At 37.2% G+C, this 13,473-nt stretch overlaps 1 protein-coding gene across 5 annotated transcripts; it reads left to right on the top strand.

Annotated features, from left to right (window-relative positions):
* Nucleotides 1–6,325: 6,325 nt before the first annotated feature.
* On the top strand, nucleotides 6,326–12,659 carry il15l (interleukin 15, like). 5 transcript variants are annotated; one of them, XM_079609556.1, is made up of 6 exons: nucleotides 6,326–6,559; nucleotides 6,882–6,953; nucleotides 7,107–7,185; nucleotides 7,300–7,350; nucleotides 8,290–8,412; nucleotides 12,024–12,659. In XM_079609556.1, the coding sequence occupies exons 1-6, from the start codon at nucleotides 6,519–6,521 to the stop codon at nucleotides 12,189–12,191; spliced, it is 534 nt and encodes a 177-aa protein (XP_079465682.1). In that variant the 5' UTR covers nucleotides 6,326–6,518; the 3' UTR covers nucleotides 12,192–12,659. The 5 variants fall into 5 exon arrangements, with proteins under 5 accessions (XP_079465682.1, XP_079465678.1, XP_079465681.1 ...); XM_079609552.1 differs by having other exon boundaries at nucleotides 6,329–6,559; nucleotides 8,287–8,412; XM_079609555.1 differs by having other exon boundaries at nucleotides 6,418–6,559; nucleotides 6,882–7,185; nucleotides 12,030–12,659.
* The last annotated feature ends 814 nt before the right edge of the window (nucleotides 12,660–13,473 follow it).

The following is a 13,473-nucleotide window of genomic DNA, read 5'->3' as shown; positions in this document are numbered from 1 at the left end:
GCGTGCCAAAAGGTGGGGGCATGCCTCCAGTAGCACCTCAATGCAGTACATAAGATCCAAGGGGCGGAGTTGGATCCAGATCCAAGGGGCGGAGTTAGATCCAGATCCGAGGGGCGGAGTTGGATTTCCTCTCACTGCATTCTGATTGGTCGACAGGTTCCTAGCGTTTCTCACGAGAGAAAGTGCAGAAAACTCTTGTTTTCCACAATAGGTTGCAATCAATAACTGAGTATAAACAGAATTGAATTATAGCTTTCTGTTGCGGGTGACCAGCACTACTGCCCAACGCAGGTTTCCATGAACTGTGAGACTGAAGGTTGCTGTGGATCATTTGAGATGCTTTTGTTACTCTGATATTCTTCAAACCTGTGCATGGTGAAGATAATAGACAAAGCAGAGATTCTATTAATTAAAATATTCAGAAAAAATGTATTTAAAATAAATCTGGACAATTTTTTAAAATAAAAACATTTTATGATATCATACCAATATTATATTATAATATGATATTATTGAACATTGTATAAAAAAAATATTACATGGCTCTGGATTCTGCATTCTGTTGATGACATTAGGCTACCCAATTTCAGTTACATGGTTTAAATGTTGTTGGACCACAGTGCATCTTTTAGCTACGGTGACTGGTGTTTTTATTCATCCCTTCCCTTCCCACGGTCTTTTATATCCATTCACTGATTTTGTCTTATTTTTGTTTAAACTGAACTGAACTTAGCTGGATGATGACATCACTGTTTTTTTTTGCAGAACTGCTTTATAGATGAAATGGACTAATTTAAAAATTGATGATCTTTACAACGGAACTGAATCAACACTGAATTGACTTCAGCTGAACAAAAACACTATTTTCTTTTAGAGCTGCTGTTCAGCTTAAATTAACTGTTTGCATCATTGAATAATTTTCCTGTTATCACTGTAAAGCCGCTTTGACATAGCCAACCTAACATGGAAAACTGATGTTCATTTATCGGCACTAGGCCTACTGATGCAATACCAGAGGGGTTACCAGGATGCCATGTTTGGGGGGGCATTTGGCTACTTTGGGGGGGCAACATAAACAATTAAAAAAATCGGCGCAAAATTAAGCTATACTACACACAATCTGTTTTAGTGCAAATCTTTTTCTAAGCCAGGAACCCAGAGATAGGCACAGGGCCCCTATTAGATAGGGCTATCACATAAAAGTTAGTTAAACCAGGTCAACATTAATAATATGATGATGATATTATTATTATTAATATTATTATTATTATTGACAGATTCATATATATATATATATATATATATATATATATATACAGTATATCAGATCGCGGTGATTGCCTGATGATGAGTGACAGGTGTTTGCTTGTAAGAAGACGTGCTACACGAGTAGGCTACCAAAAAGGACGAGAGAGTTTTTTAAATGAATCTGGTCATGTTTGTAAGAGGTAAATTAATTTGTTTCTTCTTCTAAGCTGTTCCAGACGTAGCTGCTACTTTTAAGAATAGAATGCTTTGTGAATTACTCTTAGTAAAAACTCATTAGGAGTCTAAAGTTATGAGTGACAGCCATTCTTTTTAGGAGTTTCTCTTAAATTTGCCAGTTAGGAGCTACTTGTAGCTTCTTATAAGATTCTTTGTGAATGCAGCCCCAGGGACATTTTTTTGATATGCTCATTTGAACAGTATTTGAATGTTATTCTCTGGTTGTAAGTGGCTTTGGATAAAAGTGTCTGCTAATTGCTAAATGAATAAATGTAAACATGTAGGCCTAGATAAAAGGAAACATATTAGGCTACAGGGGGTCAGGAGACCTAGAGAGTTGAAATAAAAGCTATTTTTGTGAAACAATAAGAATTAAAATTATTATATGATTAGCAGACGCAACATACATTTTTTTAAAATATATATATATATATATTTTTTTTTAGTGGTGCTTGCCATAGGCAAATATTATTATTATTTTACCCTTTTTGTGAACTATTGTAGTACTTATTCATGGATTTCATCAGGTCCCTGATACATCCAGTGTATCCTATCTACAGGACCAGTCTGCGGCTAGTCTTGGCAAATTCAGTAACAAATTGATTCATGTCCAGACCTTTTGTGATATTTTTTTCGTGTGTCAAAATGACCAAATCTCTCTTCCTTGAATGCAGCATTGATCTTCGGAGAGGGGTGAGAATGCGGCTCAAGGTAGAAAAAGAACTTTCACATGCAGCTGAGGACACACCAATGATGAGTGCTGTGACTCAGGCCTCTTTGTACTGCTGAATGCACTTGCATACTTCAGAGAGGTTAGCATCAGTGGACAGTTTCTTGAGCAACATTGCTTTTGCCACAGAAATTTCATTTTGCAAGGTCATACTATTTTGCTCTGTGCCTGCAAGCACTTGAAGTGGCTTCAGGAGAGAAGGTTCAAGGAAAGACGCTGATTTTGGTAGGAGAAATGATGTTGCCCTCATTAAATCAACATTTCTTTGAGAGAATCTTGTCTCCATCTCCACAATAGCCCTATCAAGGATGTTGAACATAGCCCTTTTAAAAGTTTGATTAGGAGCAGTTTGGTCATCAGAGTCACCACCATGCCCTATTGTAGACAAGATAACACTACTGACAAGTTGTGAATTAACTATCCGTCTCCTTTTAGGTGGGTTGGTAGGCCTACTTCCACACTCAGAGAAATGCTCCTCCCAGAATGAGTCGCATCGCATCTCCTTCAGTGTGACCAGGGAAGCGGTCACCACTTCCCCTGCAGTGCACAAATCCACTGTTTGTGACTGCAGAATTGAATTGTCTGGCTTCAGCGGACCAAGCACATGCAGAAGAAACTTGCCAGTGTCAAAGAAGTTCTGTCTGTTAAGCTGAGTCAAAAGACCACACGCCTCTGTGTTAATGTCAAATGGAGCACTGTCATCCTCTGCTATCTCAGACAGAAGCCTCCTAATGACATCCTCATTGTGAACAATAGACTTGGTGACATCATAATGACTGGTCCAGCGAATTTCTAGTAGTCTTCTCAGTGTGGGTGTACTGTATCTATTTGCAACATAATGTCTGTGACAAAATGTGTTCAGTGAACTGGACCAGTCAAAGAACTTCTTTGCCACAGGTTCTGCATGCATTGCATGTACCACTGCCAAATGGAGTTGGTGGTTGTAGCAGTGCACATATGGGATATCTTTACCCACTTTGTTTTGCAGCAAAGCCTGCACACCGCCCCTCACTCCTGACATGACAGAAGCACCATCATAACATTGAGACACTAAATTGTCACCATTGTAACCCTGGTCAGACAGATTAGACAGAATTTGGTCACACACATACTCAGCATCAAGCTGCTTCAATTCAATGAGGCCGATTAGGTGTTCCTCTGGGATCGAGTTGCGGACAAATCTAATGATGACTGACAAATTCTCAATGTTACACCGATCCCTGGTACCATCACTTTTAATACAAAGGCCAGGAGAGTCGGCCTCCTCATATTTGGTCTGGATGTCTTTTAGTACCATTTTGGCAAGAGTTTGAATTATCTCATTCTGAATCAAATTGGACGTGTATTTCGCGTTTTCGGGAATGCTTTTTGCAATCTCTGCGAGTTTAGGGTCTTTTTGGAGGGTGTAATCAAATAGACGAATTAAAAGGCCTTCCTCATCCCTACCCCCGTGATGGTGCCCACGTAGAGCAAGTTCATTAACCGCCAGAAACTGAATAACCTCCCCAATACTTTTTACATAATATCTGTTTTTTTCAATGTGAGTTTGACCAAGCTGGTGAACAATGGTATTATCGGTCTCTGTCCGGCACTGGTATTCCTGCCATGCAGACAAGGCTCTGACGTGCGCAGTGCCGGAGGCATGTTTCTGAAAACCACTGTTTTTTATCAGTGCTTTTTTCCAATTGGTGTAGCCTACTTTTGTGAATGCGTCATCTCTTTCCGAATTGGAGACACTAAATTTACGGCAGGGAAAGCAAAAGCTGACATCACGTAAGATAGAATATTCGAGCCATGGTCGAGACTGATACCAGCCCGCATTGAAACACCTGAGAGCCTGTCCAAATGGGCGCTTAGGATAGCTACTTAGCTTGGGCTTGGATGGGCTATACAAATTTAAGTCAGGGGGAACAGACACACTAGAGCTGGAAGAGGATTGTCTGTTTTGGGGAGGGCAGAATATTGCTGGCTCTGACACAGATGCAGAGCTGGAGGAGGGTGCATGTGGATTTTGTGGAGGACATGCGTTTGGAGGATTTACTGTTGTGGATGCAACAAGGCTCTGCTCGGTGTTGGAAGCAGAGGTACTGGGCTTTTCAGAGCCAGCATGTCCACTGTTGCTAGCAGGTGCGCTGAGCTTGACAGAGGCAGCTTGCATGGAGGGTGAAGGACAAGGTGCCTGTTTTTTAATGAGCCACTTATGCATTTTTTATGTATAATAAAAACTGGTCTAATTATTTTATCCAAAAGCCTACTTCACTGACTTCAGTGCCAACTTCAGTAACTAGAGACTAGCAAGCTAAGCAGCTAGGGTATGTTACCCAACAAATTAATAGCCTGCTAAAATGAACAAAAAAATTGCAAAAAAACCTTAACTGTTCAACTACAAGACATTCAGGAAAAGCTTATAAGTACACATTAGCATTAAATGAGAAAAGAACAAAGTTATGAGCAGTGAGCCTTTTACCACGAGTTGCCAACAGATTCAAAATCTATATCGTCTGTGTGCAGAGTGACTGTGACTGCTGTGATCCGGCAGCAGACTGACACACCCCCAATACGGCCAATAGAAAAGCAATAGCCTAAAAATAAATTAATTAATGTTCTGGTTAGGACTGTTCGTTTTTTATTTAGCTACTGGAGGAGTTTTGAGATCTAGAGTCAAAATAGACTTAGATAAATGTATTTAATTAAATACTACTATTTTTCACAGTCATCTTTTTACTTTAAGACTGGGGTAAAGCAAGGAAAACAACAATTTAGGCGGCATAATGAACATTCGTGGAGGTGGAAAAACAAGTTATTTGTGAAATGCAAGATTTATTGTATTAAAATTGAAATGCAAAAGAAAAGGTATGAGTCTGCTGTTTTTGTCAATTTTAAGTTTTAATTTAAAACGTTTGCGAATCAGATTTTAATATAAATACATGGTTAAATATTTTACCACTTGCTTGAGCAACTAAATATAAATCTATATAGAAGTAATGCATTGAATAATACGTTGATTAAATTGGGTTTAATTAAGTTAATTATTTGCTCGTGCTTTAAAGCTCTGCCAGGTAAACATTTCATTGGCGTGCGTTCTCACATGAGGCACTTTTTCTGAGCGCGGTACGCCCGAAGCGCTGTCAAACAGCGCCAAACTGGATTTTTGTTGGGTCAGACCCATCTGCTAGCGATGGAAAAATATGCACAAAACAAACCACTTTTAAATTTGTATTTATCATCAGATGGACAGATAATTTATCAGGGGAGGCAGAGCTTATCCCCCAGCCTCCCTCTAGACACGCCCCTGTAAATTCCGCGGCATTCATGGTGAAAACAGATGTTGCCGCTCAGTCCTTTTGGCAGTGCTACTAGTGGGCGTGACTGCATTCATTCCGGCCAACGGTGACGTCACGCGCATGCCCTGATGAAAGTGTAGCGGAAAATCCGCTCGCCAAACAATCAGACATCAGACATTAGACATTAGACATTAGAGGGGATTAGATTTATTAAATGACCCCTGAATTAGTTATTCACGAACAAATGGAAAACATTCCACTTGTTCGTGAATTTGGGCTACAGGTTGCGCTGTTGTAAGATATGCTGCTATCTCTTTTGCCAAACTGTAAAACGATTATTGCTGCACTAAAACAATATCCCAGTAGTAGGCTATATTAGTTATCATGATGCATGCACTGCACTACATCTATTCATGTTTATTTTATTTATTCGTCTGTAAATGCAGTTAATTGGGTTCCCGGATTTTTTAGTAATTACGAATTATTTGACTGAACTAACGGGGTTGCACCTGCAGTATGAAATAAATATTAGTGTTTCCTGTAAGTTACCCTTTTTTCTTTTTTTTGCAGCGGCGCTTAATTCAATGCGATGACATAAAAAAGAGTGTATAGGCCTACCAAAAAAATAACGACAAGAACACTTAATTTTCACTCCTGTTTATAATTAGCATGACCCACGAAAGGCAAATATAAATCGCGTGATTACTGAAGTTTGCATAACGTCCTTTCGGTTTCGTATCTAATGTAGCCTACATGGTTGTATGACGGCATCACAGTCCAGCCCAATCACGAGGCGCTATATAAACATACTCCACTGCACTCACTCACTGCTTGAGCTTCAGTCGAGATTACACTACGCCGTGGTAGTCATGAAGGTGGATACAGTTATACGTCATATCTGCAAAAAGTAGCCGGAGACACGGATCTCAACATTTTACTAGTGTTTTGCTTTTCTTGGAGTTGTGGCAGATGCAAACACGCTTCTATTCATTCTACATGATGATTGTGCACTTCTGTCTATGGGCGTGATAATCTTTTCCCTCAATAAATGTTTAATGAGGTAGGTCGGTGGTAGCCTACAGGTTGTCTAAAATTAACGAAAATTAGTAAAAGTGTAGTAACTATGTTTTTTTTTTTTGAATAACCACAGTTTTCGTAGGGGCTGCTGACAAACTAGTGTAAAAAATGTATAATCTGTATTGAGTCAGTGTCAATTTTATTTGTCAAATGCATGGTTTGTTGAAATGAAATAGGCATATAAAAGAATAAATAGGAGAAACGAGTGAATAAGTGACAATTACAATTATTTTTGCATTTGTTTTCCAGAAATAATCCTGTTAATTATATTAATCTGTATTTGTTTTTCCATATTGTTTCTTTAGATTAGAGGCAGCATGTGTCTCCAGCCATGTGTTTCATTCTGTACCTAAGCCAAACCCCAGTGCGGTTGAAATGTAGGTAGCCACTCAGAGTGCCCATCTCTTTCTAGGCCTGATGACAAATCTGGTGCTAAGGGGGAGCTGGATATTTGATATGAGGACAGATTTACTCCACTATTCCATGTGTTTCACATCATTATTTCTGTATCTGCTGATCATGTTGACAAGACAGATCAAGTGTGTATCAATATGCAGCAGAGAGAGTGTGGAGATGGTGGAAAAGATTGCAGGGGAGCTGCGCAAAGTGGTAGGCCTACATAGTTAATTATTTTATTTTCACTTTAGGAATTATTGATAGAAGTTCCTGTCTAGTCTGTTCTTACTCTGCTTCTGTTAAAAGGTGTGGTTTCTCTTTTAACAGGAAAATGATTGCATGCTGTACACACCAACATTAGCTGTAGCAGATTATGAGGTATGTGATTTTACACACTATCATGTCAGTGTACTATTTGAATATGCTGCCAAATAAAAAAAAAAAAACTAGGTCTGAGGTTGTTGTGTTGCCTGAAGGGACATTTTAATCTTTGTCCTGTGATATAATTACTCATCAGATAACTGATCATTTACTTTAATTGCTTCAGAGTCAATTGTAGTCAAGATATATCGTTTTTTTATATATATTTTTTATGTTTTAAATATGCATATGCTAAATGTGTAAAATTATGAATAATGAATAATATTGCATACTGATGCAAGCACCAATGTTGAATTGCATGGCTCATAGATTTTTGTGAAGAACAGCTGGGACATTTTCGTCCTTTGTTTATTCTTTTGTTGACCTTTAGTTTACTCAAGATTTGCAGTAGAAAACAGTTTTGTAATCATTCGCTGATATATTTCAGAAAACTTGTGTAATATGTTTGTAATAAATATATACAGTGCAGGTCAGTGCATTTCACTGTAAGGAAGCACAGATGTCTCTTATCACTTAGTGTTATGGCAAATTGGTACTGTTAATTCATGTTGTCCATGTGTGTGTCTGCAATGTTGCTACTAAAGCTGTTGTTTAATGCCTTATAAATCACAACGGACTAACCAAGTGCTGTTGAAGTATCTATCAATTATGTATCTCATTTGTTTCAAATATTGGCTATTACTTACAAAGGCCCCGTCCATTTGAGAGCTCATCCAATCAATAGCAAAGTCGGTACAGTAACTTAAAGCCTGGCAATATCTAATAAATAATCTGATGTTTTTTCTAAATTAAATTATGCTCATGCTGCTCTCATAGACCTTGCAAAAAAATAAAATAAAAAATAAAAACGCTTTTTTTTTGTCCATTAAAATCTGTTTAGTTTTTAGTAGTCTGTAGTCCACAGGGTATTAATCGTTGTGTCATCTCCTTTAGCAGAACTGCTCCAAGTCTACGCTTATGTGTTTTGCATTGGAACTGGATGTTTTGTTTGTTGAAATCCAGAGTGTGGCCAAGTTGCCTCAGAAACTACTAAGGCTTCTCAATAGTCTAAAACATAAGGTGAGTTCAAAATCTGCAAGTCATTTATGATAATCCAATAATCTGATCCTCCATTATTAGAGAAGCGGGTATGATTGTGTGGCTCATGTAATTGTTGGTGGCTTTGTAATCAAGAATTTAGTTCATTAAAGATAACCTTTAATATCATTAAAGATGGTATGGTATTTACAGTAATACTTGTAATACTGCATACATATACCAGCAATTAGTGAGAGGGCAAAATTTCCCCACATATGCAAATACTGTAAGAGATAGAAAGATATTTTCAAGTGACATTGAAGTAAATCAGCAGGCCTAACTAGGTCCGAAAGCTCTGACCTTTTCTCTTTTATAATGTCTCTCAGCAATCTCTCTTTTTAGTCTTTCTTCAAATCTCTCCCTTGCTTTTTCTCTCCTCCCCCATCATGAGTGTGTTTACACACCCTACTTACCCCCTACAATAGCCATTACATATTTAAAACAGTAATATCCTATACTAAACCTAAACTAATCTTAACAAACTATATATAATTTGAAAGCTTACAATCTACAATCAACTAGTTTACATATTTGGTGACTGATTTTCAAAATAAATTACAGAGGAGCCGTAATTTATCAATTTGCAACAAGAATATTTTCATACTCCTAAGGCGTGTTCAGACCTTTATTTTGAAATAGTGATGAACATGAAAAATCATGAAAGAATGGTAGATACCTCAGTTTGTTTTCATTCCAAGAGTTCAAAAGATAGCATCCATTCAATTCTTTTAGAAAAATAAGTCTGAAAATGGTTTAAATATAAAGAAAAAAATAATAGATTCACCATTTGTGATGTGGCAGCGAGTTATAATGCACATACATGTTCTTTTTGTGTTTCTTAGAGGTTGAATTCATTTCAAAATCTGCCAAACCATCCTATACTTCTGAATAGGATGTCTACTTAATAAATTGTATGAAAATAGTAAAAATAATGGTTCAGATCACTCAAACAACATATGGAAATGGAGGCGCCCTTACATGGGCAGTAATGTCAACTAGTGAAAAAGTTTGGTACTGCGCCCAAACAAAATCTTACTGAAAGCTTATTTTTTGAGATATCAACCTACAATTTGAAACACAACCTATTCAGATTTTTGGCTTTGGTTTTTTCCCACCAGGTTTTTAAAATATATATTTTATATAAAATATGAATATTTAAAATTTTAACTTTGTACATTTTCATAAACTCAAACTTCTATAACATTTTTTCTGTTTAACTTTCTTAATTTATTTATTACTTCTACAAAAATCTGCCAAATGTCTTCTTTAAAACAAGACCAATCTTACATCTATATTCCAAAGCTTTCTTGAATTACAACCATTTAAGTTTGGAATGTGCAGTTTCATGCCTATTACAAAAAAGGGGGTGCCGCTGTTAGGGCAACTAAAAAAAAAACACACATTAAACAATCATCACTGCGTAAGAGACACTCAGAGTCAAATTTATAAAAAGAGAAGTATTTATTCTTGCAAGAAGGTTCAGTCGCCACAGTTGTTACGCTGCAGGGTGAGTGAGACATTAGACAGGAAGCAATGTGCAGCCTTTATACCATATTCACGGTCTTTCTCCAGCAGGTTTCTTTCTGCCATGCCCTCTATAGATAAGATACCCATTGTTATATAAGTTTCTGTTTATCACTAAGTTGTCACTTAAACCACCAAAAGTTAATACTAGGGTCAAAGGTCCTGTCCCATATGCTCCTAAAGTGTCACACTCAGCCACTTCCCCAGGTAGCCTACCCAAACATGCATATATTTTCCTGTTCACACGCAATAAGAACCATAGAAACCTGTGACTCACACTACTTTGTAATATCTAAAGTTCAATGAAAATGATTTTTTTTACCATTACACCACTTAAAGGTGCTATGTGTATTATACCTGTCCCACTGCTGAAATAGCAACAAAAAAAATCCATGCAATAGTTCATGTAAGTTCGTACATTATAGCCTGCTTGGCAGCTTGTCATAAATGACAGTGACATGACATGACTTGAAGGCCAAGTATGGTAACCCATACTCGGAATTTGTCCTTGTGCAGAGGGGGGCATGGTTTAGTGAGGTCTGCACTGAGAGAGAGACAGCTGGGAGATTAATGGTGATCAAGAGCACAATGACAAACACCTGTGTTTCGGTGCAGTGATTGGCGCGGAGAGATCGCATAAAGCCACTGAGTAATGGTGGCTGAGGGAGAGGAGAATACACGTGAGGCGGAATGTATGTGTCTTTTGACTCCAACTTTACTCTGTTTTTTTAATCTGCGTAAAAAAGCGCCCCCGGACATTTCCCAGCAGAGCCACGGAATCTCTACTGTCTCAAATGCAAAACTTGCAAGCATACAATACACACTACCGTTGTATTTGAAGATGTATTTAAAGGCCAATCATGAAACACAAACAAAAATCAAATGCTCCATGGTTAGGCTACTCTGCATACACAACACACCGTGTTCGAATTAGATCAACCGCGTTTAACCCAGTGATTGGTCAAACACACACAATGCACTTTATACAAGGTTTTAGTGATCTAGCGCTGAAACAGTGCATTTTCTCAGAACAGTGCAAAAATATATCAACAACACAATAACAAAACCCGAAGGAACGTTAATCTCAAAACCACCGCATAAGCATTTAATGTGATCATGGTTCGACAGACAGCTTAAGCCTTAAGGCATGGATGTTGACTGAGATCTGGCGTAAATCTCTTTAATCACTCCTGGCCTTTTATACCGGTGGAACGTCAGCGGATTGGTGGAACGTCAGTTCTGATGTGTGACATCGTGACGTCACGTATCTGATGGACAGCCAATGGTCACAACCTAAGAATAACCTCTGGAATAACGAATTGAACTTATATACTGTCTATGATAGAAACAAAAGCACAAAAGAAAAAGAAAAATACACAAACACTCGTGGAACGTAACACTCTCTAACCATTACTGCTCACTGGACATTACTGCTACATTTACATTTAAGCTGTAAATAACCCATAATAGATACAAGGATAGTAAACTTTGTAAAGGAACTTTGATGTTGATTCCAGAAAGCATAGCCAGAAAGTTTGAAGTAGAAAAAAAATTCGATGTATCTAAGAGTATCTGAGAGTGTATTTTACAAGAAAATACTATTTCAGTATTTCTATTTCAAAATTTCGTGTTTAATCCAATACTTCTCATTTCATTGTAATTATTTGTGAAATTTACCAGCAAATTCTGATTATACATTTTTCTAAATAAATCCTACACCAATTTCTTCAGTGTAGTTTTAAATGCTTGAATTTATGAAGCAGTTTTAATTAGTTTTAAATGCTCAAAGTTTTTAAGGCCATGCAGTCTTTTAGACAGACTGCTATGTGGTTGTTTGCTATAAAATATGTTCTGGATGGTTGCTAGGGTGTTGCCATGCAGACGTTCTGGGTGGTTGCTTAATTGTAATTAAAAATGATGTAAAACAATCTAGAAATGTTTTCATGAGATTCACACAAATTAATTTCTGATTTTGTGAATTAGAATTCCATTGTCTCTGGAAATGTTAAGTTATCTGCAAGACACTTCCTCTGCTGTGCCCTAACCTCATTACATAATACCCTATTAAGTTACAGGACAAGATGAAGTCATGCCCAGACTGTGAGATCTACCAAGAACGAAGAGCAGAGACTTTTTTGGAAGAATTACAAAACTTTTTACAAATAATGAATGCTGGAAAACGTTGCACTCGGAGGAATGTTAAGAGGCATTTAGAGAACTTGATGGGAAAAACTTGAAGGACATGATCTGAAGGAGCAACTCTGTGGATCCCTGAAGCGGTTCTGGAGAAGTTTCTGAGTGGCGAAACAGACACTATATATTAACCTACAGTACATATCCATCTGTATCTGAAACATGCAAAGATATATTTTCTTAAATGAATAACTTTTACGGATTTTTTTCCTACAGTGTTTGCTTTGACGACAATCTACCTCGAAATCCATGACAACTTTTTTGTTATTTATTTACTCGATAAATGATTGCTGAGTAGCTAATTATGCAATTGGTTGGTTTGAGAATTACAGTAGTATTATTCTGACCAAAATAATGACTGTTACCTTAACTATAATAAGTTTAATGCATCTTAATAGAAGATTTAATTAGGAGAAGCATGAGTATGGGCCATAAAATGTAATAAGACGAGTTCATTGAACAAATGTTGACCTTTTGTTACATGCCATGTTGTCAATAAATAGCCAGTTATACATTGTTACACATTATTGGCTAATCGATGGTTTTTGGAATTGGCTGTTGGTTTCCCAGAAAGAGATTAAGCCTCCTACACTTATAGGCGTAATTTAAACCCTATCTGGGAAACCGCCTCCTATAATTTCTCCCTGCTCTGTAATATTGGTCAAGAAAGAGTCTGCTAAAAATAATACTTTGATGAACTTTAATGAAAGATCACCCACAGTTACTCACATTTCCAAAAACAGGTATGTTTCACAATACCTTAATGCATTGCATGGTTTATTTGATGATCAGCAGATCGGCCATAATGTTCGCATATAGAAAAAGCACACAATCATAATGCAACCCGGAATATGCAGAACATCTGCAGCCGCCGCAAGCATAAAAATACTATTCATGCCCACCAGCAAAACTTCATAAAGTTGCTGCAATCTGAAAAGTTTAATTTATGCTACTATAATTTGACCTTAACAGATGGTCTATAACTTTGCAGAAAACAAAACTAACTTTAAATGTACATCAATACATGGTTAATAGTCCCACATACATATTGACTGATTGCTAGCAACACAACATTCTACTTCATGACATGAAAGGAATTTGGCAGCCTTCAAGTATTTCAGGGACATGGCTGACGTGGTATTTCATTTGTAGGCTATCGCTAACAAAAGAGATAGGCTACTACAAAAAATGGCATTTCCTAAAACCAGTAAACATTTAACAGCATGTTAAATTAACCTTACAATGAAATCTTCAAAATTAAGTACGGTAACAGGTTATTTCTTTCTTGGCCTTCACAATTTTTTTTTTCACAATTTAAAACAAAAA

The sequence above is a fragment of the Phoxinus phoxinus genome (assembly GCF_949152265.1).
Source record: "Phoxinus phoxinus genome assembly, chromosome: 4".
Classification (NCBI taxonomy): domain Eukaryota; kingdom Metazoa; phylum Chordata; class Actinopteri; order Cypriniformes; family Leuciscidae; genus Phoxinus; species Phoxinus phoxinus.
This window is presented reverse-complemented; position numbering and strand designations above follow the sequence as displayed.